This window comes from Gobio gobio (genome assembly GCF_949357685.1).
Source record: "Gobio gobio genome assembly, chromosome: 24".
Classification (NCBI taxonomy): Eukaryota; Metazoa; Chordata; class Actinopteri; order Cypriniformes; family Gobionidae; genus Gobio; species Gobio gobio.
The window spans coordinates 31,252,059-31,267,063 of NC_137120.1; the positions used below are offsets into that span (position 1 = coordinate 31,252,059).

Consider the following 15,005-nt stretch of genomic DNA (forward strand, 5'->3'; position numbering starts at 1 on the left):
ATAGGAGTTCCCCTAGCCTGAATATTGTCCCCAAGTGGATAGAAATGTTGATCGGTGTAAACCCGAGTTCTGGCTGTCTTTCTCTGCCTTTGAAAAAATGACAGGCCAGACTAGCCAATCCTGAAGTCTCCTGGTTTGATGTCCACACAGGAACGGTTACCTCCCTTTCCTCCGCCCAGAGAATCTGTCACGCCCATGCAAGCGCTCGAGAGATCATTGCTTGTGAACGAGTGAACTCTGGCAGTTTCTCAGTGTTTGGATGTACAAATGAAAACAGAAGTCTTTTTTCAGTTCCTTCTGATCTGTGATCAGTGATTTCTGATGTGTAGCTAATTATTTATTATTCGTGCACACGCTGCAACTTCTCTCTCTCCAGACAGAACGGTGTTTTCGTGTTTTCTATCTTGTGAGTCAGTGTTTTTGTACGTTCTCGTCGCGTCTATCTGTTCTAAAATGTGCATACAGTCGTTTCTGCTCAACATCAGCAGACTCATATCTCTTTAGAGATAAACCTCACGCACGCCGAAGCTCGGGCTGCACTGGCCGGTCGGCCTTCAACATCCCCGACCCCCAGTACTGCATCTGGCCCACAGCGGAGGCACCAAACGCGGCGCAAGATTAAGCAGAAGGGGGGTAAGCGTGAGCATATCCGGGCTAGGCAGCCTAGCCCCACAGTAAACTCGATTACATTCGATTACTGCTGTTGTGTCTTTGTTTGCGCTGTGTACTTAATGCGTGTCACTGACGCTTTTCATATGATAGGAACATATCTAAAAATAATGCTATTATCAACACTTACTCGTAACTCGTTCATCTCGACAGCTGTAATGGTAACGTTACTTTGCATGTTACAAAGTTGGTAATAATGATGAAGACGGACTCGGTGTGACTGGGACTCGTGTTTATTCAGAACTCTCAGATACAAACACAATAAACTCGCGCTGACAGCGCTCTCATAACTCAGTAGTTACTTTTATTTCTAAATTATGACATTTTATGATGTAAAAATCATACTAACAATATAAGTACACCTCAGGAAACATTATAAAATAATAGAAAAATGCCATGCCATGGGACCTTTAATAAAGAGGTCATTAACAAAACGGCGGAAAAGAGACTAGCACTGATACTAAAGCGTATTCTGAAAGCTCGTAAAGCTAGATTTAAAATAAGACAACGTATGTTATTATCAGCTATTGCGGACATTGACCGTGAGATGGCTGAGACAAACGCGCGCCATCAGACAGAAAGAGCGAGATTGATATTTACTGAACGCACGTGAAACGAACCTCGCAAAAGACTTTTAAAAATGCTGGTTGAAATAAAATGCTGCGTGATTTCAAACAATCAGCATATTCAGCGCCCAAGTCCCACCCCCGAAAGTTCCCGAACTTTGAAAAAGTACTACCCTGGGAGCAGGGCCGTTTGGAGCGGGAAATATTTACCCAGAACTTCATTTAGACACTGGTTCCTGCGGTCGAAACACACAGAGTATCACTCCAAAGTTCCTAGTTCCTGCGGTGGAAACGCGGCTATATATGCTATTCATTTATTTCATATATATTCATCTATAAATGTATTTATTTTTATTAAATTCTCAGACACAGCATGAATCAGGTGGTGAGGAGGAGCGCTCGAACTTGCTTGTGCCCGTGAAACCGACGCCCAAACCCCGCCGGGCCAAACTGCTCTCCAGGGGCCGCAAGCTCGGCAACAGGAAGCGCGGGCGGCCTAAGAAGGCTGCCACTACCACTGCAGCCGAGCGCAAGAACAAGAAGAGCCAGAGCGCCCTTGATCTGCTACACGCCAAGACCCTATCAGCGGCCCCCCCTCAGGGTGAGACACTGATCTGAAATCATCATGCTTTTGAAGGCAATTCAACTTTGATTTAGTTATTACCTTTGACACTGACTTTTGTGCTTTCGGTCAAACCACAGATGCATACAGGTCACCTCAGAGTCCATTCTATCAGCTACCTCCCAAAGTGCAGCATTATACATCCAGTCAGCTTCTCATGGGCCCCACTCCACCAGGCCTGCAGGCTCTTCTTGGTAATTTCACTCGGCATCACTTCTCCTTCCATATTTAACACGAGGAGTTCCATTTCAGGACGCATGCATTCCCGCTCTGGTTATACAGTCAGTCGCCCAGTTAACGTAAACTCTCTCGCTCATGCTCTAGATAACGTGAAAGTTCAGTACCTGCAGTTCATGGCCTACATGAAGACACCACAGTACCGCACCAACCTGCAGCAAGCTCTTGAGCAGGAGAAGGTAAATCTGTCTTTAAGTGTACATGACATTGATGCATTATTAATAATAACTTGCTATTATTATCGTATCGTATTATCATTGTAAAAATGACAGAGAATTTGTGAGCTCAGAAAATAAATGGACTTTTGGTTTTTGTCATAATTTTTCTTCCTCCTCTTGTTCTTATGTCACAGCTGAGACACACAGAACTATCCGGTCAAGCCCAACAGCTGCTCAATTCTTGTCATACTCATAAGGAGAGGATCAGAGACCTTTTCCAGTCTAAACTGGAGGAGGTAAGACTTGTTTCTCAACCTAGTGATCTGGCTACCTAGACAGCACTTCTAGGTCAGTGACGTGTAAGTGTCAGAGCTGAATTTAAACCCTGCCGCCTCTCTCACAGCTGGGTGTGAAGGCGGTGACCGTGGAGGACCTGGTGCAAGCTCAGAAGGAGATCACAGCCCACAACATGCAGCTGAGGGAACAGACCAAACAGCTGGAGAGGGACATGGCAGAGCTCCGCGATCAGAGCCTGGTGCTGGTGAGTGATCTGAAATGAACCATCACGCACTGCCTCATCAGAGCAGAAGGATGCTTATGATTCAGAAATGAAAGGTTTGTTTGGCAGAAGTGGAACTAAACGTCAATTGCGCATATGTTTGTCAGCTGAAGGCTCGCTGTGAGGAGCTCAAGCTAGACTGGGGGTCTCTGTGTTTGGAGACTCTGTTGAAAGAGAAAGCCGCATTACGAAGACAGATCTCAGAGAAACAGCGCCACTGTCTGGAGCTCCAGGTACCTCACATGCACGCTTTATTCAGTCAGCTCAGAGCAAACAGGCCATTGCATTGAGTTGTGGCACTCTTTGTGCTTGTGCAAGTGGCACAAGCTGCCTGAAAACTGCCTGAATCCCATTTTGGCCTCGAATAATTTCCTGTTTCTCCACTATTTCTGTCTAATAAAGGCAGCTAAACCCTGCTGATACATGTGTCAGAGCTTGGGCATGTTGGTCCTTGATGCACATGGTGGTGGCACATGTTTGAATCGGGCCTGCAACATGCCACAATCCCATTTTCCCTCTCTGGACTAAGGAGACTTAAATCAGACAGATTTTCGACAAAGCACATTTGAAAGTTGCTCAGAATTGAATGTGAAGGACACAACAGAAATCAATAAAAAATAGTGTAAAAAAAAAATCACAATCTGTAAATGTTTTTGGGTCAATTACGATTTTCTTTTTATGTGTGCGTGTATAAATATCCTTCTAGTAGCTAATTCAGTCTTCTACAGGGATATTTTTACATTGAGCAGTACAGATCTGCTCGGTCTGTTTTTATATCAACGACTCCCCCTGGTGTTTCTTTGCAGATCAGCATTGTTGAACTGGAGAAGAGCCAGAGGCAGCAAGAGCTCCTGCAGCTCAAGTCATCCTACAGCCCGTGTGAGGTGTCCCCCTACCGAAAGGCCCTCCCTGGCCCAGACACCCGGCCCACACTGGATTCCGACACCCCCAGACATACCCCACAAGCCTCTATGGGACTCAACGGCCTCAGTCCCGAGCTATCCATCAATGGCACATCCTCGCCAGGTTATGAGAGAGGCGGTGGAAGTGGAATGGGCAAAAATGAACTCCTCACCCGCTACCTGCCAATTTCTCCTGACCATGAAATTGTGCCGCCCACCCCAGACTCGAGAACCAGGCAGCTAGGACAACCCCTGCCTGACTACACTCGCTTTTCTCCAGCCAAGATCGCCCTCCGTAGGCACCTCAATCAAGATTCAGCTGCCAATCAATTTAGAGCCCTTGGCAACATCCACCGGTGAGTAAAAATATCACGTTTAGTTGACTTAGTACTTGGCGATTAGTCACTGATCACTCACGGGTGTTTTCAGGGGTGACATTGGTGCGGTTTCATCTCCAACTCTGGGATTAAAACAGGCTTGCTCTTCACCCAGTTCATCTGATATTCAAACGACCACCTCACTCAAGAGCACAGATAGGGTAAATAATGTGTATTTGTGTTTATGCAAACCCCTTTTTGGAAATGCAGCAAATGTTGAGCGTCTCTTTTACAATTGCAGGCCGATAAGGAAAAGAGCCCGGCTGCTCCCGGCGACACAATAACCAGTCTACCAATAAGCATCCCCCTCAGCACTGTGCATCCCAGTAAACTTCCTGTCAGCATCCCGCTGGCCAGTGTGGTGCTGCCAAACCGTGCAGAAAGACTGGTACGAATCTATGTGGGCGGCAGTGATGATGCACAATCGTGTGGGTGTTTCTTGCCCACATTTCAGCATTAATTCAAGCTGTTTTCTTTTGGCAGAGGAGCACTCCTAGTCCAGTTTCAAATCCATCTGGACAGAGCAATGGCAAGGCACCTCTCACGCCAACCTCAGGTAGAGTCCCGCTGCCTGCTTTTTGAGACCCCATAAACCAGAAGTTCAGAAATAGTCGATTCTAATATAATTTATCCATGTAGGAGAATTACATGAGTTATCTTCTAAATCAAAATCTGTTTCCTCTTAGGGTACTCCTCCAGTTCAGGATTGGTGAACGGCTGTCACTCCGCCATGTTGACCGAGGACCAAGACTGTGACGCCGCATCCCCTCCCCCTCACAGCACTCCTGTCATGGGGCTTCAGCCCCGCGGCTCTGGCTTCAGTCCTCCACTGGGCACCGGAGGTGTGCTGCAGTACGCCGACGGCCCACCGAGGCTTCCCCCCGAGGATGGCCATGACCGCCAGGGCCCCCAATCCGACACAGAGCCCTTGGACAGCGAGGCTCGTCGCCGCATCTTTTTCTCTTCATCCTCTTCTTCCTCCTCGTCTTCGTCCTCCACTGGAGGCTCGAGGCTGCACCATGGGTCGGTTAAGCAGGGTCACCATCATCACAGTAAGCACCATCACCACCACAACCACCACCACCATCATCACTCTCCGAGTTCCCACAGCCAAGAGGGACGGAAGCGTGGCCGGCGGAAGCGCAGCTCCTCCGGGGCCGTGCCCACTAGCGGATCCCCCAAAAGAAGGGCGTTTCCAGGGCTGGGCTGCCCAAGCCATTCCTCTGGATCGCCGCTTAATATCAATTCAATGGTGAGCGAACACAAAATGACAGCTGTTAGTATTGCTCAAACTTACGATTGGCCACAAATCAGACCCAAAATGTTTGTTCATTTACCAGGTGAGCAACATAAACCAGCCTTTGGAGATCTCGGCCATCTCTTCCCCGGAGCAGTCAGGCCGAAGCCCCTGTGGGCCAGATCTAGATCAGCCTCCCGTGCTCAAAAGAGAGCGTCCCCTGGAGCTCAACAACACAGGTCGCTATTCCTCCGCCCCTAGCTCGGACGAAGAGGACACCAATTACGCCCCGGACACCTCTGGTTCAAGCCGGTAATATCTCTTTCCTTTCAAATTGGTCTGTAAACTTTGTGGAATAGTTTAATTTAGTAACTTGATTGTTTTCTTTCAGAATTGAACGGAAAATTGCCACAATTTCCTTAGACCGAGACGGACCCATCAGAGATATGGAAAGGGGTAAGTGCCATGTGTTTTGGCTTCTGAAAATGTCAAGTTCTGACTCCACTGTCTATTTTTCATGTAACATGGTATTTTACAGGCTCGCAGGGACGTAAATCAGGTGCCAGCAGCGTGAGCAGCGAGGTATCCTCTTCCTCCGGAGCCAGCAAGTGGAAATCCACCTTCTCCCCAATCTCTGACCCCAAGCCAACTTCTTCGGACCTCCGCCAAGGTGGTTCGCCGTTCGGCGTGGGGGCATCCCGAGGGAGCACGGACTCTGACTCAGACCAGAAACCACAGAGGAGAGGGGAACGGGAACGTGAACGTGAGCGTGAGTCTTACGGGAACGCAAACCTCTTCCTCAGTCAGGATGGTGGTGGTCGTTCGGTCGTCAACACGTCGGAGCGGCCGCTGCAAAAACAGAAATCGCGGGAGTGGGACCTGAAATCCGTTACTGGATTGGCCAGCCAGAACCTCTTTATATCCGCCGCGGCCAGTGGAGGCATCCTGAGTGGGAAAGTGGGCGGGGCCACCACAGTTTCCTCTGCCTCCTCAGTGGGACCGTACTTCCCCCTGGGCGGTGCTTCAGTTCTGCAGTCTTTATTTGGAGCTCAGGCGCCCGGGCCAGCTACCAGTGGAGCCCCCCGGTTGGTCAACGGACATTCGGCGCTCGGCAGTTTCTCCAGCGCGGGGCTGGCAGGGGGCGCTGCAGGAGGTGAGTGGGATGACATCTGTCTCTCTTTCTGTTTTTTGTTGAAATTGGGTGAGTTTATGGTCAGAAAAGTCCCACGGGTGTAGAGAAAAGGTAAGTTAAAGCCCAGCGCTGCCACCTTGCCTGGCTCTCCCATGCTGCTTGCTGTGCTGACTGTGCAAAGGCTAAAGCTACACACCTAGAGGAAATGAAAACAGGTTGTAATAGGGTGATGTCAAGGATATGTTTCACCACATTCAAAAGAAGAAAAAAAAAACATAATTACCATAATGCAGCAGGGGGAAATTAGTTTCTATTTAACATTATACTTAATGAATCTGTAACGGTAATGTATATTATCTTATCTGAGTGCAGTGCTATTTTCATTTCACATCAGCATTAATTCAAGCAATTGAAGTTTTGTCCTTATTTATTAATCCATTTTATTCATTTATCCAAGACTGCATTGTGAAATTGATTTATATTTTTTTTATTTACATCACTGTAATAGTTATTTCGCTTTACACGTACGTATCACAAAAATATTAAGCAGCACAACAGTTTTCAACATTGATAATCATAAATGTTTCTTGAGCAGCAAATCAGAATATTAGAATGATTTCTGAAGGATCATGTGACACTGAAGACTGGAGTAATGATGCTTTGACATCACAGGAATAACGGCATAAACAGAAAAGTTATGTTATAAAAGTTGTAGTAATTTTTCAAATTACTGTTTTTATTGTTTTGAGAAAATGCAATCTTGGTGAGCATAAGTGACTTTTTTTCAAAAGCATTAAAAAATCTGATAGACCACCAACTTTTAAACAGTAGTTTATAATTTAAAAAAATAAACTGAAATCTTAGGGTTTTTTTTTCTTTTGATTTGACCTGTGAAACATGTTCTTGGCAAGCTTTGTGTGCTTCACCCAACAAACCTTGCAAAGCTAAAGCCTTCTAAATAATTTTCACCGGCCTTGATGGTGTAAACTGGTGATTTAGAGGCCTGTGGAAATATTCAGAGCTCTCAAGCTCTTTGTAGTTTGAGATTGGCGAAACTCCAGGAATTCTTATGGCTGTAGTTCAGCCTTCACATTTTCTCTGGGTGTTGGTTTTAATTGCAGTTGTGGATTTTGGGTTTTGAGGCATTTCACTCTGTACCTGCACCTCACTGTCCATGAAGTTGAAATTAGTCACATGATCAGTGAACTGTGAATGGAGATTTATGTACCCTAAAAAGTGTGTGTGTATATTTATTTATACTTGTTTATTTATATAATTATAAATATGTGTGTAAATGAAACTATACAGAGCTATTGGGGCTGTTCGATCTCAACAAAAATCGTAATCACGATTATTTTGGTCAATATCGAAATAAAATTATTTAACACGGTTATTGGTGGGTTATATGATCTAAGTCTTATTTCATGATATGAGTCATTTTAAATGTCAGTGAAATTTCACACTTATTGATACTTCAGCAAAAACGAATACTAGGTTAATGAATGCAAAGTAAAAGTCCTCAAAACAGACCAAGACAAGTAAACAGTCAGCAATACAATAAGAACAAACAAAACCAACAAAATGCAACAGAACAAAAATATAAATTAAATTAGGTTTTTCAGGAAGATGCTCAGATAAGTAATAGCTTACAGCAGAAATTGAATAAAGTAATCAAATGTAAGATAACACTGTTGTATACATGAAATATAGACTAATCCTAATTTAAAACTACAAAAGTTATTCATTCAAGAGCAGTGAGTGATGCTGCTGTCACTTTAAGAGCCAACGCACAGATCCAAAATACTATTACACACACCCTCTTTCTCAGTGTTTACATTCACTTAAGACATAACCGACTGCGTTTAGGAGGATACTTACCAAAAATGTCATTTCAACATATTTGTGTGTATTTGACCGTTTAGGCACGTATCTGAAGCCCAGTCTACTTTGCTTATGCACATTCCACTCCATCTCGGCCTAGGGAACAGCGACTTTCACGGCTTAATGTGCTTTTAATAACACCGTTTAATATCAATCACATCCCGCAGTTTAGCAACAGGCTGATTTGGATGTTAAGTTTGTCTTATGGTGCGTTCACAATCGGACCCGAATGACGCGATTCGCACAAGTGATTTACATGTTAAGTCAATGCAGAGACGAGAATAGGCATTCTGCGGCGCGATTCGCGCAAATTGAGCGTTTTGAATGCGTTTTGAAGTTGAAAAATCTGAACTTTGGCGGATATTCGTGTCGCGTTAACTAATCAGGAGCTTGCTCTAGTAGTGACAACAATGAGGAGAAAATCTGTATATTAATGTCTGGTTCAGACTATATGATTATCACGGTGATAACATTAAATGACATGAAACACAACCCAGTCTCTTTTTGATAAATGCAAGTTTATGTTTGATCAATAATACAAAAGTATAAGTAAACGGTATAATAAGCTATACATGAAATAAAGCAAACAATTCAGTCAAACATTCAAAGTCAGTGCTAGTCGGCTACAACTGTAATGTAAAGTTATAGCCTAAAAATAAAAAAGTAATGAAACTTCACTTTGCCCTCAGCCTAAACGATTTGCCAGGGTACAAATTATAGATCCATGAGACCAAAGATCGGCCGTTACATATACACAAGACGAATTATAGCTCGAGACACCACAGAGACATCAGAGCCAGCCGCAAATGTCTGAAAGACTAGCCGAGGACAGGCTGCTCTCGCCGGGGTTAACGAGCGCGGAGTGCCGCTGATCCACTGGAGCTCACAACTCCGAAAACGCCAGATAAAATGTTCAAATAGGCACTCTTTTTATAAATAAACCACAGATTTGAGCTTTAAACAACTACATTATCGCCTGAAAAAGTCTTAAAACTACGTTTTGTCACACATTAACAGTAGAATTTAACAAAAAAAGACGTGTAAACACAGCCCATGTCAGCCATTTCTCAACGAGACGAGCCGGCTGGCAGAAGCCCCTCCCATGACACGAATTTGCGTCTGTTGTGCAGTGAATGTCACGCGCGAATGAAGCGAGTAAACTCAAAATGTTCAAGCGCCCACCTTCGCGTGAATAGCGCGATTTATTTGCGTCCGGTGTGAACGCTACATTAGGGAGGAACGAAAGCGCACCGCTGTGAAGGAAAGGTGTGCGGGACGGAATGCGGCACAGGCACAATAACCGTTTTACCTTGATTATCTTGTTTTCATAAACGTTGGAAGCCAAACTGAAAATACGATTAAATCGCACAGCCCTAATAACTATAATATTACTTTGACTACACGCACAACATTAATTGCAGGGCGTTAATGGTTTAATTGGTATGAGGTGATCACGGTACATCAGCGCAGTGCCTCGTTGCTTTGTGTGCTTGTTTGTTGGACTGGCTTGCTGCTGTGCACAATCTGGCTGAGCCCCCATTTTCTGTCTCTGTCTTTTGCTTCCCTCTCTGTGATGTATGTCTGTAGGGATTTTTCACCATATGGTGCCTTCAGTCTCCTCACAGCAGTCTGGGGCCAATCTGCCGGGCCCCGGGGCCCTCAGTTCCCAGCAGAGGCATCTGGACACAAACCCCAAACCAGGGGCCTCATTCTTGACCTCTGGCCCCTCGCAGCACAGCCGCACACAGACAGTCCTACACACGCCCACGCTTGCCCTTCCTCCGCCCCCTCCCCTCCTGAACGCGTCCTCCACCGTCCCTTCCCAACCTTCCTCCCCGCGTTCCTCAAGGCCGCAGTCGTCCCTCCCCGCCTCCACCTCCTCTCCATCTCTGGCCACCACATCCGCTTCAATCACCTCCTCTGCTTCCTCACGGCCCTTCACTGTGCACTATCCCCCGCATCTGCCGCCTCCGCACCCTCCCGGCAGCACAGGTTCAGGTGGGGCCGGGGTCTCCTGGAGGACTCTGGGTCTGCAGGCTTCCTACACGGCCTCGCAAATCCCCGGCAATCGCCCCAGATAGGACACGTCCAGGGGTGGGGGAGGGGGGTGAAATTTAAAGAGACTCTTGCTATACGGATACAGGGAAGCTACTGCATTCTGCCAACTAATGTTATTATGAGTCTGAACAAGGTATGTGGTGTTAGCATGGAAATGGGCAACACGCTTTGCTGCTTTTCTTTCTGTTCTTTTTTTTTTGGTAGCTGTATTTCCTGTGCTTTCAGAATTATTTTGGTTTCGGAAACCAGCTGTTAGAATATTTATGTCAGAATTGCCCTTTTTTTGTTAAGGTCTATTGAAAATATCATTACATGTTCAGGGCTCAACAATGAGTTATTCGGAGTGATTTCTACTTTACTAGCCCCACAAAAATATGCATAAATGCACAAAACGTATTAGTAACATATTTTTGTAAGTGTTTGAAAAATATTTATTTTTTTCCATAATTTTTTCCCTTATTGTAAAAGGAAGTTTAAAATGACTCATTTACATATTTTACTATTCAATTAAATAATAGTTAAATAGTAGTTGGGAATGGTGTATATATATATATATGATGTAAGTCTGTGACTTAATTTTATAAACATTTTTGCTAAATTATTATAATGGCTTATTGTGCAAAACATACAAATACAATACAAAAGGTTTTTATTAATTAATTGACACTATATATATATATATATATATATATATATATATATATATATATATATATATATATATATATATATATATATATATATATATATATATATATATATATATATATATATATATATATATATATATATATATTAGGGCTGTCAAAAGATTAATCGTGATTAATCTCATCCAAAATAAAAGTTTGTGTTTGCATAATATTTGTGTGTACTGTGTATAATTATTATTTATATATAAAAACACACACAAGCATGTATATATTTAAGAAAAATTTATTATATTTATATATAAAATATTTATATTTATATATTATGTAAATGTATATACATGCAAATATTTCTTAAATATATACATGAATGTCTTTGTATTTATATATACATAATAATTATACAGAGTACACACAAATATTATGCAAACACAAACTTTTATTTTGGATGTGATTAATCGCGATTAATCTTTTGACAGCCCTAATATGTTATTAATTAGTCATATTTTATATAATATTTATATTTAAAACATAAACAAACATAAAATAAATTTTATTTTAATGATTTCTGACATGATGATTAATTTTATTTATATATATATATATATATATATATATATATATATATATATATATATATATATATATATATATAAATAAAATTAATCATCATGTCAGAAATCATTAAAATAAAATTTATTTTATGTTTGTTTATGTTTTAAATATAAATATTATATAAAATATGACTAAATATATATATATATATATATATATATATATATAGCACCGTAAGCCATCATAATTATCCAGCAAAAATGTTTGTAAAATTTTCACAACATATTTTTATGTAATATTTATTATTATAATATACTCATATATATATATTAATTAATTATATTATTTTTAGCCCATTGTAAATGTTTGCAAGCAAGTCGTTCCTACACAATTTATTAAAAAGAAAAGAAAAAAAGTGTTTAAAACGTCAAAATCCAAATGCACAAGTTTGCCAGGCATGTAAATTGTTGAGCCCTGATGTTCATGAAATATTTGTCCACACCATGTGTAATTCCTGGATTTTACCCCCGACTGGTTACAGGTAACTGAAGAAATCTACCTCAACCCAACATAACCTATGCAATGGACAGGTGTGGACCAATGGGCTCGACTCGCTCACCGGTGCTCAAACATTTGCTAAAGCCGCCACTGTAAAACTGGCATGGGTATCAGAACTTATCACAGGTGCAGCTTAACACACTCACACACGCACACATGCACACATACACACACACACACACACACACACACACACACACACACACACACACAAACGCCCCCGAATCGTATTCACATTTACACAATATACAGCTTCCTTGTTTTTCGGCGTGTTGCACCATGTTGGGCTGATGCTAACTCTCATTTATCAATAATTGTGAGTTTAACATGTTCTTGCTTGATAGGTGGTTAACTAAATTCGCAGCCATCTCCTGATGGATTCGTACTCGACGACACAGGAAGTGTCTTAAATGTCGGGAATTTCAGTCAGACCGGTCTCAATGGGCCGTACACAAAAAAACGACTTGTGAATCTCTATAACCTTGCTGCTGTTATCAAAGAAAAGAAATGTCTTTTTTGATTGACAACTCTTATTCGGATGGACTCCATGAAGCCTCCAGAGTCCTCCAGATTTCACCCTTACAGCCTGAGCTTGTGCTAGAGTCATGTTTTTGACCAAGAATCTGTTCTGTAGCATAATAGCCACCTTGTATTGGGTGTTTTTAATATCTCTTCGTTTGAGTGGTTTGCCACACAAGGTAAATAAGTAGGAAACCACAAGCTCCGACAGTATAAGAGTGAATCTCCAAGTGATATTTTACCCCAGAAAGAAAAATTACAAGTACAAGTATTAGAATTTTTTTTCTTTTCTTTTCATTTTTCATGACTTAAGCACAGTTCCCCAGGATTCCTATTACAACAATGCGAAAAATTCATCTTAATGGTTTATTTTTCCAAATTTTTTTTTGTTGCACAAAGTAAATCCAGTACAACTGTGATTTTTAAATTCTTAGGAATTTCAATAATATTGAAGTAATATTCAAAGCTGAAATAAATATGCACAAAAATTATATAAAATATATTTTGCTTTGCAACTAATAGTTTTGGGAGTCATGAAAATAAAGTTACTACAAAAAGATAGGCTTCAATTTAAAATATTCTTAGATTTTTTTTTCTTTTCATTTTTTTCGTTTTTGGGGTAAAATATGACCATGTTCTTGACAGGCTTCATGAGATACACTGATAGTAAAATGACAATTTTTACACTGGATAATTTACCTGTGGAGCTATTAATGACAAATTATGACTGCATGTCATTTTTAAAATTAAAAAATTGCAAGCTTTTATTAATTAAAGGGGGAAAAACGTAAAATATATCACAATTGCACCTTCCCAGGAAAACGCTTTCTAACACAATCTGCAGGGAGCCACAGAATGAGCGAATGCGTGTAAGGAGTTACTTTAACTACCGGATCTTATTGAATCACTACGTTTACCGTTCGGTTTAGGGCCCTGTTGTAATACTCAAGCTTCCACGTTCCTAACAGTCACTGCTGAACCTTCAGTAAACGCACATATTCCGTTCAATTGGGGCGCGGCGTCTTACGCGGTACAGGCTTATTCAGGTGAATCTGGTGCTGAACCATTTTCCTCGCAGATTTCGTCGGTGTTTTCTTTCGGATTACAAAAAAATCCGATGTTGTCGTGGTGCTCCGCAATCTGTACATACATACAAACACACATACACACTGAGTAAAAGATGTACACACACTGGGAAAATACAAGATCACAAAACGACAGCAAAACTACTGGGGAACTTCAACTCATCCTTTTTGTTTCTCTTTTATTCTTTTGTGTGTGTTTTTTTCCCCCTTGTACTGTGAATGGTAGTCTCTCTCAGACCTGTATAATTGTGTATATAATTTGGGTTATTTATCGTTTAAAAAATTTCTGTCTTTTATTTTTTTGGGTGCGTGATTTGCTCTTGTATCAGAGCAGGGCACGACGTGTGCAAAAAGTGTATGTACTTGACTCGCAGTCTAAAAAAAAACCTGGTGCTACAATATGTACAACTTTAGACTGCTTATTTATATTAAGATCATCAACAACAACAACAACAACAACAACAAAAAAAGAAATGAATAAAGATTTTTGGTGCTTCTTTTAACACAGGGATGTTTTCAAGCCTTGCGGCATTTATTTTTCCTATATTTATAATTATGTGGCGCCCAGCACCAAGCAACCCTTGCTTGTGTCGTTTTTATATAGAAGAAACGCCTTTTGGTCTTAACATGAAAGTACATTGCAGAACTTTATAGGACGATCATTTATAGGACAAGTATTTACTTCAAATGGTGCTCTGAAATCGACCTGTGTGACAGGTAGTGAATTATACGTTTGGCAAACTGGTGCCATATGGCGTTTATTTCCCTTAAAGATTTTCCTTTCTCGTAAAGGAGAAAGTGTGCTACGCCTATTTGCCTACCAACTTGGGCCCGGACGGCCCGGTGCTGTTTCTTAAAATGGTTTTCTTCTTCGCAAACGGCTTCATCTTACACAAACTGCCGCTGCTGTACACACGGATGTCAAATAGACCAATTTTGCCCATACCAAAACTTACAATCCACTATCAAAGCCTGTCCTATAGTGTGTCGTGTAACCTAGAGTTTGAGCCTATTAAGTATCGTGGTGATGTGAAGTTGTTCTGATGTGACTGATTGTAGAGATGGCTAGTGTTTCGTCATCGTCAGTGGCCTAGGGCTAGTGGTCGACCGATATGGGTTTTCCAACGACTTTTGGAATAATTAATAGCATATCTAGACGATAGACCGATGACCGATTTATTAAAATATTTGGAGAATTATATGAATGGTTCACACAAAAAGGAACATTCGAGAGATATTTTTA

General features: G+C 41.7%; 1 protein-coding gene across 5 annotated transcripts in view; it reads left to right on the plus strand.

Moving 5' to 3' along the window:
- dot1l (DOT1-like histone H3K79 methyltransferase) overlaps positions 1-14,201 on the plus strand; it is a 33,156-nt gene extending 18,955 nt beyond the window's left edge. For 3 of the 5 annotated variants that reach the window (XM_079808570.1, XM_079808573.1, XM_079808574.1), the window contains exons 14-28: positions 1,602-1,836; positions 1,938-2,051; positions 2,182-2,273; positions 2,447-2,548; positions 2,656-2,793; positions 2,919-3,044; positions 3,618-4,069; positions 4,143-4,251; positions 4,332-4,478; positions 4,574-4,646; positions 4,777-5,342; positions 5,431-5,639; positions 5,719-5,783; positions 5,866-6,480; positions 9,928-10,535. In XM_079808570.1, coding sequence (XP_079664696.1) covers positions 1,602-1,836; positions 1,938-2,051; positions 2,182-2,273; positions 2,447-2,548; positions 2,656-2,793; positions 2,919-3,044; positions 3,618-4,069; positions 4,143-4,251; positions 4,332-4,478; positions 4,574-4,646; positions 4,777-5,342; positions 5,431-5,639; positions 5,719-5,783; positions 5,866-6,480; positions 9,928-10,421 — 3,537 coding nt within the window. In that variant the 3' untranslated portion in view covers positions 10,422-10,535. Of the gene's footprint in view, positions 1-1,601; positions 1,837-1,937; positions 2,052-2,181; positions 2,274-2,446; positions 2,549-2,655; positions 2,794-2,918; positions 3,045-3,617; positions 4,070-4,142; positions 4,252-4,331; positions 4,479-4,573; positions 4,647-4,776; positions 5,343-5,430; positions 5,640-5,718; positions 5,784-5,865; positions 6,481-9,927; positions 10,536-12,141 lie in introns of those variants that run through there. The other 2 variants (XM_079808572.1, XM_079808571.1) reach the window with 2 other exon arrangements.
- Positions 14,202-15,005: the final 804 nt, after the last annotated feature.